Source organism: Myxine glutinosa, chromosome 5, assembly GCF_964187855.1.
Source record: "Myxine glutinosa chromosome 5, kmMyxGlut1.1, whole genome shotgun sequence".
Lineage (NCBI taxonomy): Eukaryota > Metazoa > Chordata > Myxini > Myxiniformes > Myxinidae > Myxine > Myxine glutinosa.
Genome location: NC_136265.1, coordinates 161,575,661 through 161,586,404, shown reverse-complemented (window position 1 = coordinate 161,586,404; position 10,744 = coordinate 161,575,661). Strand labels below are relative to the sequence as shown.

Genomic DNA, 10,744 nt, shown 5'->3' with positions numbered 1-10,744 from the left:
ACAACAACTCCCACGGTAAACCCTCCTTTACGTTCCGAGCCAGCACCTCCATCACAGCTACAAATAGTAGCGGACTTAGTACTGACCCCTGAAGCACTCCCACCTTCACCTCAAACTCACCACTGTTCCCGTCCTTCGTCCTTACAGCTGTGCGTGCTCTTTTGTACATTGCCATCACTACTCTGATCAACCATTCCTCCACTCCTAACTTCCTCAATGCCCATGTCACTACTTCACGTGGAACCCTATCGAATGCTTTCTCCAGATCAACAAACCCAAGAAACAACTTCTTCCTCTTCTCCTGCAACTGCCTCACAATAAAAAGCACGTCTGTCGTTCCTCTTCCTGGCATAAATCCAAACTGCATTTCGTCAATCTTCACTTTCTTCCTTATCCTCCTCTCCAACACCCTTTCCAATACCTTCATTCCATGCTCCACTAACTTTATTGCTCAATACGAGCCACAGTCCAGAGGGTCACCTTTCCCCTTGTATAGAGGGACGAGGGCACCCAGTTCCCAATCCACTGGAATGCGGCCTTCTTTCACCACCAGATTACAGATCTCTGTCATTCCCTTCACACCCCAATTTCCCGCTGCCTTCAACATATCTCCCACAACTCCCGTCGGCCCTCCAGCTTTTCTACTCTTCATTGCTTTTATCGCTTCCTCAACTTCCTTCTCGGTTATCTTCTCTGCCGGTCCTAAAACTGGGTTACTCTCGATGTTGCCATCCCATTTATTCTCTGCATTCAACAGTATTTCCATATATCTCTTCCATCTTCCTTCAATTCCATCTGGGTCCACAACGATTTGCCCCACTTCATCCTTCAAGCAACTCACCCCCATCACATCACACCTCTCTTTCGCTATCTGCTTTGCAATCCTGAATACCGCTCTCTGACCCTCTTCCAAATCCAAGTGTTCTCCGAACATTTTCCGACATGCCTCCTGCGCCTTTGCTACCTCTTTCTTTGCAGCCTTCTTGGCTGCCTTATAACTTTCATGCTCTGCCTTTTCTGCCCCCACACCCTTCGCCTTCTGCCACTCCTTGAACTTCTTCTTCTCGTCAATCCTCTTTCCAACTTCATCATCCCACCACCATGTTTCCGAGTACCTCGGTGGTCCTTTTGTCCATCCACATACCTCACCAACGGCTCCCAACAGACTATCTTTCATTGACATCCAACTACTTTCAAGCTCAACCACATCATCCTCTACCATACTCAGCCTCTCTTTTAATGCCTCCCTCACTGTCACCTCTTTCAACTTCCACACCTTCATTCTCGGTTGGTACTTCACCCACCGAGCTCTCCTCGCACCTTTCACCCTTATGTCGCAGACAACCAAGTGGTGCTGTGAAACAGCCTCCTCCCCAGGATCACCTTTGTGTCCCGGAGGTGCCCCCTATCTCGCCTACGCACCATCAGGTAGTCAACGGTTGTCGTCGACCCACCTGACGTGTATGTAACAAGCTTATTATCCTCTTTCTGGAACTGTGTATTACAAATCAACAAATCAGCTCCATCAGCAAACTCCAAAATCCTTTCACCTTCTCCATTTCTCACACCATATCCGTAACCCCCATGAACTCCCTCAAAACCGTCCATACTCCTTCCCACATGTCCATTTAGGTCTCCTCCTACCACAACAACTTCCTCATCTTTCACGTTTTCCATCAGCTTCTCTATCGCACACCAGAACTTGTCCTTCTCTTCATCGCTCCGACCAACCTGCGGAGCATATCCCGAGATGACGTTCACCAAGAGCTTTCCAATCATCATTTTCACCATCATCAACCTTTCACTCACTCTAGTCACACTCACCACACTGTCGACAAACTCCTCAGAAAACAGGACACCAACACCATTCATGCCTTCTGGGCACCCTTGCCACACAAACTTGTATTTCTGTCCCTGCCTACCCTTCACCATTCTCACACCACTTCCCTTCCATCTCGTCTCCTGCACACAACATATGTCCACTCTTTTTCTGACCAATACTTCCACCACTTCTCCTGATCTCCCTGTCATTGTCCCTACATTCCATGTCCCAAACCTCAGAAACTGATCTCCACGTCGGGCATCAGACGTTTCGTCGTCATAAATGGAGTGATTTCCACCCTTGCTTCGATCGGGTTCCCCACCTTCAGTTTTGACGAGAGGGAGTGGGGTCCCCCACGGGATACTTCTGGCTGTACCCTGCCCATATGTAGTTGTAATTGTCATGGTTCTCTTTTTGAGGCAATGTTTTTATGGCCAGATGCCCTTCCTGACGCCAACCCTTTTAGTCGCCTTTTACGACACGCAGGGATACGGTGTACTGTTTCAGCCTGAAGCACACCAAGCCAAGCCTTCAATCACACTGTCTTTATTTATGGATTATCACACGAAAATCTCTTCCCACACATAAAACCAAGAAGGGAGAAAAGAGGGAAAAACCCAAATAGGCCAGTCCAAGAGTAGGCAGGTCCAAGAGTAGGCCAGTCCAAGAGTAGGCAGGTCCAAGAGTAGGCAGGTCCAAGAGTAGGCAGGTCCAAGAGTAGGCAGGTCCAAGAGTAGGCAGGTCCAAGAGTAGGCAGGTTCAATCGTCGGCAGGTTCAAGAGTCGGCAGGTTCAAGAGTCGGCCAGTCCAAGAGTAGGCAGGTCCAAGAGTGGGCCGGTCCAAGAGTAGGCAGGTCCAAGAGTGGGCCGGTCCAAGAGTAGGCAGGCCCAAGAGTAGGCCCCAAGGCAGGCCCCGTAGTAGGCCCCAAGGCAGGCCCAGTAGTAGGCCCCAAGGCAGGCCCCGTAGTAGGCCCCAAGGCAGGCCCAGTAGTAGGCCCCACGGCAGGCCCAACAGTAGGCCCCAAGGCAGGCCCAACAGTAGGCCCCAGTGCAGGCCCAACACGAGAGGGTAGGAGTAGGCAAGTCCACGAGTAGGCCCCAAGGCAGGCCCAACAGTAGTAGGCAGCAAGAGTTCGATCAACGTCACCCTTCAGGTAGAGAGATTGCAGCTGGACACTCGACAACCCCCAAAAAAGCACTCTGCCATAAGCCCTCCTCCAAATCACCTTCCTGGCCACTCCCCTGCCCCACAGCCCCACAGCCAATCATAGGCTTTATACACATGGACCAAACCACTTGGTCCAACTCACAGGGGGGTGTGAGGGAAGGAAGAACAAGCGTTACGCCTAGGTCCCCCGTTGGTGAAGTGATGCGAGTTGACAAAGTGGAAGACGCAAGGCGGCCATCTTGGATTTTGACGTGGCGACCCAATTTTCAAAAGCTTTCTTCCTTATGCCTAGATACACCCACACACCAGATTAGAAGTTGGTACTTCGCTTATTTTTCAAGATATTCCGCTCACAAGGTTCAGACATACATGGCGGTGGCCATCTTGGATTTTGACGTGGCGACCCAATTTTCAATAGGCTTCTTCCTTATGCCTATATACACCCACACACCAGATTAGAAGTTGGTACTTTGCTTATTTTTCAAGATATTCCGCTCACAATGTTCAGACATACATGGCGTCAGACATACATGGCGGCGGCCATCTTGGATTTTGACGTGGGTTGCACCCATACACCAAATTTGAATGCGGTCCTTCGCTTACGCACACACGCCCGCCCGCCTGGACGGACGGACGGACGGACGGACGGACACACGGATGGAGGGGAAAACCATAGTCCCTCTTTCGCTCCGCGGTGTGACGGGGGACAAAAAGGTCACAAACCGTAACATTACCTATTCTAAACCGGGGTACACACCAGGTCAAAACAAAGTGCAAACCCACTAACAAGGTTACTATGGCAACTCAACTTATTTATTCTCTCTATTAACATGTGCAACCTTGTTTAAAAGTCAGATTTGTTTATCTCCTGATAAATGTAAAGTTTCACAAAAAAGTCCAGGTTGGAAATATTTAACAAAATACTATAAAAGTAACAGCAAAAAAATTATACAACTGGCAAAAATTGTAATAATAATAAATTATTTACATCATCCACTCCACCAGGTACAAAAGGTACCATGGCGGTGAAGACAGAGGGATAAAATCGTGCTGATGTTTACTCGATGGACCGACTCCCGAGAGGAAGCTGAAAATAACTTGGGGCCTGTGGACTCCCAGGAGATAGCTGCGGCGATGTGCTGTTCATGAGCCTCCACTTCAACTCCTCTTTCTCCATCGAAAGCCTTTTATTGATCTTGGACTCTTGCTCCAAGGAATACTGCAGAACAGCCTGCTCGGAAGATAACTTCCTTTGCAACTCCATGCTTTTGTGCATACGAGCCAAGACATTCTCGTAGTTTTTCTGCAAGACCTGCAGCTTCCGATGGAGAACTTGCTTCTCATCGACCTCTCTCTGCAGATCGTGCACCATTTTGTCCTTGTTGTGAAGTTGTTGTGTACGAATGTCAATCACCGCTTGCAAACTGCTCAGCTCATTCTGCAAATGTTGCAGCTCACTTGATGGTGAATTTGACTTTTTTTGAGATGTCTTGATCATTTCTCTTCTGTGCTTCTTTCAATTTTTTTATTTCTGTCTTCAAAGCTTGTACATGATCCTCAAATGATAGTCTCTCTTCCTCACGTTTCTCAGCCAGCAACGTATTTTCCTCCAAGGCAGTTCTTAGCTCTTCTTCTTTGCAATTCTCTACTTCTGCCTTTGATGGTTCCAGTAGATTCAGCTTGGTTTTCAACAAGGAATTCTCAGATATACAGCACTCCAGTTGGGAGCAAATTCGACATAGTTCATCTTCATAATCACTCTTCAGTTGTTTCTGCTCTTCTGTGAACTTGAACTTGAGATTGGCTTCCCTTGCACACAGTTGCTCGGAGTAAAAGTTCAACTTCTCAACCTCGAGCTCGAGGGAGCGCATTTGAAATGTTACCTGGAAAACATGTTCCATAATTGACTGCTCTCCCATCCCCTAAAAACCAACTACTCCATCATGATAATCCCTCTATTTATCTCACGCACAAATCTAAAGGGAGATTTATACAAGTCAGGAGACGATGATGGTTCACGAGCGAGCGGAATTCAATGACAAAGGACGGACTATCAAGTCGATCGTCACGATCATCGCCGATTGATGCATCAAATCGGGACCATAATATCAGTTATGAGGTTAGTTAGCCACACAATACCGAAAATTCGGTTCGATTCCGCCAACTTTGAAAATTTGACCTTTCCGACCTTCAAAGGTCGAAGATTCTGAAATTTGTTGGAAAACTTGTATTTCATGATGTATGTGATAATATAAGATCATGTACGACATTTCACCCTTTCGTGACCTTGACCTTGGGGCAAAAATGAAAAATCGAGCTCCGTGGGGCTAGACACATGACATTCGCCTAACCAAGTATCGAAACCCCTGTCAGATTCCACCAAACCCCTCGGAGAAGATGTAGCCTGAACTCGATTACCCCCTAAAAAGACATCTTTTTCGGGCGTCGCTCCGCCCACAATGGGCGAAATACGCCCACTCTCGGCAGGACACAACTAGATCGTGATATCAACCTCCCACCCAAGTTTCATCAAGATCGGATGATATCATCGGGTAGTTATGCTGCGGACAGACAGACACACACATGACGAATATAGTGGTCACTTGATAACTCGTGAACCAATAACAAACCCAGCTGTCCAGTTGGGCTGAAATGGAGCTGCACAGGTGATCAACATGCATTTCAACTTGAGGCCACAGGAGCAGGCTATGTTAAAGGGTGCTTTGATTGCATTCATCATGAAAGGATTTTAATTTACACCCACAAAATATGAATCTGCAAGGGGAAATAACCATGCACCTCAATCCTTTGCAATTGGACATGACTTGCTCCTTTTCCCTCCAAAAAAGACTCTTGGAAGAGAGGCGACAGAGCATAAGGAAACACACCAACAGTGGGGAAACAAAAGCAGGGGCATGAAAAAAACAGAAAAAGGAAGAAATCTCGGCAACAGACTCGAACGAGGCCTACAAGATAACGCGCCACGCGCAAGGACACTTGAACCCAGTACGAAAGCACAGGGGAAGGCTCTCGACGAGATGCTCAGATGTATGAAATCAACAAAAACTAAACTGGACGAAGACATCGACTCCGAGCAGCGAAGATAGATTGCCCGCGGAGGAACCAGGAAATGGACATTTTTGGATTTGAAGGATGATAGAATGGAAAAGGGAGACAGTAGCTTTTTATATAACAAAGATGAAGGGAAGACAAGGCACCGACGATTTGAAGAAATTACTAATTGTGGATTTTCCAAATGTTTATTTTTAAGCAGCAAGAGGCAAATGATTGCACATACAACGAATGACCATCCCAGAGTGCCCAGCAGTTTGACATATCTGGAGTAACATTGCTCATCCTACATTTCAGTTGCATTGCCAATCCCAGTGTTTCCAACATTAAAGAAAAAGAACATTTTGCAGCTCAGTTTGACCTAGTGTGGGATTATAAGTAGGCCCAGCAAGAGGACAGCCATATACTGTTTATGGCTATATAGGATCAAGTTCTATAAAAATGACCTCAAATCTTGGCATCTTGATCGACACAGAAAGTAGCTTTCAGGCCCAAGATGGAAAATGGTTTACTGTATTATTATTATTATTTTAGTTTATAACCATAAGTAATTCTGTCCACAGCAAGCAGTGTTTAAACTTTGACATACAGCAGAATAAAATATATTTTTTATTTTTCCGAATAAAGACAAAGCCGTTAAGTATTATTTATTGTACAAAAACATATTTTTTTGTTGGCTGAAACTAACAGACTCCATGATGTTTAAACGGCGTAGAAAGGAAGAGCATGCATTTTGAGTATGTACAATACCACGAAGCCACGGGAAGTGTTTAAATGTACACATGGCTGGTTGTGGTGACGGTTGTGCTGTGCAGAGAAAAAGGATGTGATCTTGTTGCAGAGAACAAGTTCCTTATACATATGTACATATATCACACTAAGTAGTGTTGGGTTGAAGGGAGATCAAAATTAACATTTTTCAGGTCAGTGGTTGGAATGCGATCATTTGTAGCCAAACAAATGGCTTTTTCCATCTGTCTCTCCAAGTTCATGTGGTTCTTGCATTATGGTTGATGAATAGCATCACAAGTATCTAAGTCCAGGTTTGATCGCCGAGCAATGGTTTCTGTACAGGGCGAGTGAATCATCCCAATGCCTCCACTGCCTTTTGAACTGCAGAGTAGTGTCTCGGCTGCACTAGTAAGTCTACTAAGAGTGGTTGTAAGACCTAACGGTTACAAACAGTACAACCACCGACTCAACAAGTATCCCGAGGCAATTGACCAACTGGTTTTTGCCTTTGGAGCATCATTAGGATCGTTGCAGTTGTGACCTAGATGGGGCTTTAGCCTGGCTAGACTCAGGTCCACGCTGATCATGATATTGACCCGACGAGGGTGGAACAGGTAGGTCAGTTGGCTTTGGATGCTTGATGAGTCAGTGTTTGTGCTGATGCTTTGTATATTAAAACTGCCCCTGGTAGTAAAACTGAAAGGCTACTCCCCAGGCCAAAACGGCAGGGTTGGCCTGTTCTCAACTGTCGACGTTTTTGTTCGTCAACTCTGTCGGTGTTAGGTATGGCGGCTTTCAAGCCCAACAGCCATTGCAAGAAAAAGAAGGGCCAGAGTTGCAGTACATAGTGCACACTCGTCCACTCCCTAGCTGGTTGCTCAAATGTTTCCGTATTTATGCTGGTCGTCATAGTCCTCCTTTTGCAGACCTTCCGATGTCCTCGATACTGTTACTCTGGACCGAAGCCTATGATGCAAGATATTTCAGGTCGGACTCAATTTGGACTTCTTTATTGCAGACTCGTGTTGAATCCCACACATTTGGAAACCGGTTATTCGTGTGACAAGCGGTAACCATGGTCTTCAACGGATTTAGACAAAGTCACCACTGGGAAGAGTATTTATTCCTCCATTATGTTAAAGTCTTTGGTGATGATACTGGCTTACATTTTGGAGGTGTGATGCATACTATAAAGGGAATTTCATTGTATGCGGCTTTTTGCTTACCTGTGCTTGAACAAGTGATGGGCCAAAACTGAGTTTTGAGGTAATCCATGTTTGATGGTTCTGAAGCACCTGTCTCGGTTTCTAAGAAAAGCTTGAAACACAGTTGATCCAAAAAGACATAAGCACTGTGTCGGGACAAGTTGGCCATTTTCTAAATGTATCTGCATCTCCAGACTGAATCACATTCTGATGACTGATAAACTGACAGCGCCACTCTTGGAGCATGCTTAAGATCGGCTTCTGTGTGCAACTCCTTGACCAGCACAACTTCATCCCAGTCCGAAACTGGCTTGTTCTTTTGGAAGAACCGACTTGTCTGGGTGATCAAAGCCAGCAGAAGTTGATACATCAACTTGCAAGCTCGACATAGCGAGTACTTTGAAGAATCGCTGGCTGGTTTCCATAATTTGAGGATGGCAATCACCTTCACCCTCCTTGCACACTGCTATTTCACGAGTGCAGTGAATCTTGTACACAGAGATCCAGGGTCGTCTATTCAGCCCCACATAATTTAATAACTCGGGGTACATGCCATCGGGACCTGATTTCGTGGCTTTGGTGGAAAATAGGGCCATGTCAATTTAATCTCTTATAATAGAGATGACAATATTATGCAGTTGGAGAGATAAATCCTGTTTTTTCTCTCCCAACTTTATGCTCAATTTGCCTTTAAGTGCTGAGTTTGAAGAGCCAGGTAGCTTTGGTATTTGCGGTGACTGGTGGTCCATGTTGTGATGGAATAATCACCACCAGATATTGAGCAGTTTCCCTGCTCTCAAGTCCAATCGGTCAGCTGTTCACATGAAAGCCCCACACCGTGTTGTGGCTGCTGAAAGCCAATCTTGACGGTGGGGTTGTAGTTCATGCGGTAGTGATAATTAGGTATTAGTGCTGGTACATTTCGGGAATGTTGTTTTCTGTAAAAGTATCCATAATATTTTCCCATAGAAATTGATCAGCTAAACTTGTACAGCTCAGTTTTTAAAAGTTACCATAAAGCAAACAGAATGTGCCCTCCCCTCCCCCGATACTCATTTGTAGACAAGCCATTATGTAACCTTGACACGCAAGAATGAAAAAATTGCCTTGTTTGTATAATGCTGCTGCTGCATATAATTGTATGCCTATACCTCAGTATACCTGTGTATGTGAATGGGTGATGTCGTACTGCACCAAAAGTAGATGAACAGCACAAGTGGGTTTGACCATCCAATTGTCCAGCTCTCAATATGAGCCTTTTGTAGTACCGGCCCTCTCTGAGCAAAACTTAGTGTTGGGAGGCATCGTTCTTGGGCTGGGCCATGCCATGGACACGGAATCGGTACAAGCACGTGTACTCCGGGTGGCCCCAGTTGCTGAATATCCGCAGTTCGACTGCTCGGAAGGGCTTGTCCGTAGGGAACTAAGAGACACAATAGACGTCTTATTGTTTCCATTTACACGGAAACTAAACTCGCATCTACAATAATTTTTGTTCATTCAAGTATTAAAATTCCAGCAGGTAGAACCAGGAAAGTTGCATATAGCTGCAAACCTAAGCCCCTGAATGTTGGAGCTCCGGCACAGCTAGTTTGTGCATGGCAAATTAATTGATAGATTGTAAAATGCTCGATTTTATAGTTGCAACTTCCAATTACCAATGCTAGAGGAAATGTAAATGGAAACCCACATTGGAGCGCAACTGTTCCAGTAGTTTGATTTCTTCCCCCTTAAAAATGTGGAAGAGACATGCACGCATGTGATTTAAAGGGGTTATTACGCCACAGCTCCCAATAACGGGTAGCACTCTGCACCTTGGATGCAGCTTTGCTGCCCGATTACCTTTACCTGCACAGCAAATGACTGAAGTGGTTCTCCATCCTTCTCGTAGATGTAGTGGCCTAGTTCGTCACCCTCTTCCTGGCTCTCATCCTCGAGCCCCTGTGCAAAGTTATCACACACCTCATCAGTCCCTACCCCTTTTCTCCCTTAGTTTTTAATCCCTCGTGTTAGAAATTGATATTGTGCTCACATAGACGGAGAAATCACGAGGGGCACTGTCAATGTTGCCCGAGGTGGCCAAAGAGCGTGGGATATGTTCGACGGAGAAGGCAGTAAGGTGCGCGGTCTGTGCCAGGCGGATCACGACGTAACCGTAGGTCCCCCGGAATGCCCAACAATTCCCTGGCTGAATGTCGGGCTGGGATTCAGATAGAGATGGGGAGGAGGCAGCATCAATGGAAATGTACTAGCCTTTGACAGCTCTGAGCAAGAATTGACTTATGGACCCAAATAAAACACTACCTGAATTACGACTCGAGGCGACTGGGTTTGTGACCACAAAGGGATTCCCAGGAAGCTGAGCAAACCTGCCCTTGATTCGTATGTCTCCGAGCAACGCGTGCTCAAGATGCTTCCCCCTACAGGTGAAAACAGAGATGCATTTCAGCCTGAGGAATAGTTAGAAATACACTTGAGGTTTGTTGCGCAATTTTTTTAAAGGTTCAAAAAACACTTGCCTGCAGACTCGAGAGCTAAATCTGCCATACCAGTACGGTCAGCATGGTAGAGGCTTAAAGCAGCGTGCATCAGGGTTTTCACTCTCTGCAGGAGAGCAGTTAACATTGGAAATTAAAACAGAAACTTTCCACGATGAAGGTGCAGAGAGAATAACCAGTATGCAAATAGAAATACGAGAAGTAACGAATGGATTTGAGCTGGATGGTGGTGCAGCAGAGTGTATCTC

The 10,744-nt window shown here is 46.0% G+C and overlaps 1 protein-coding gene and 1 long non-coding RNA gene across 8 annotated transcripts in view; one reads left to right on the top strand and one right to left on the bottom strand.

The window, feature by feature from the left end:
- Positions 1-1,800: 1,800 nt before the first annotated feature.
- Positions 1,801-6,707, top strand: LOC144892407 (uncharacterized). Its single transcript, XR_013623609.1, has 2 exons — positions 1,801-2,675; positions 2,756-6,707. It is a non-coding gene; the product is annotated as an uncharacterized LOC144892407 (long non-coding RNA).
- LOC137426839 (SUN domain-containing protein 2) overlaps positions 6,231-10,744 on the bottom strand; it is a 56,361-nt gene continuing 51,847 nt past the window's right edge. For 6 of the 7 annotated variants that reach the window (XM_078778955.1, XM_078778959.1, XM_078778957.1 and 3 more), the window contains exons 17-21: positions 10,518-10,602; positions 10,303-10,418; positions 10,031-10,198; positions 9,847-9,939; positions 6,231-9,421 (exon numbers count right to left, since the gene is read on the bottom strand). In XM_078778955.1, coding sequence (XP_078635081.1) covers positions 9,287-9,421; positions 9,847-9,939; positions 10,031-10,198; positions 10,303-10,418; positions 10,518-10,602 — 597 coding nt within the window. In that variant the 3' untranslated portion in view covers positions 6,231-9,286. Of the gene's footprint in view, positions 9,422-9,846; positions 9,940-10,030; positions 10,199-10,302; positions 10,425-10,517; positions 10,603-10,744 lie in introns of all 7 variants that reach the window. The other variant, XM_068115784.2, reaches the window with a different exon arrangement.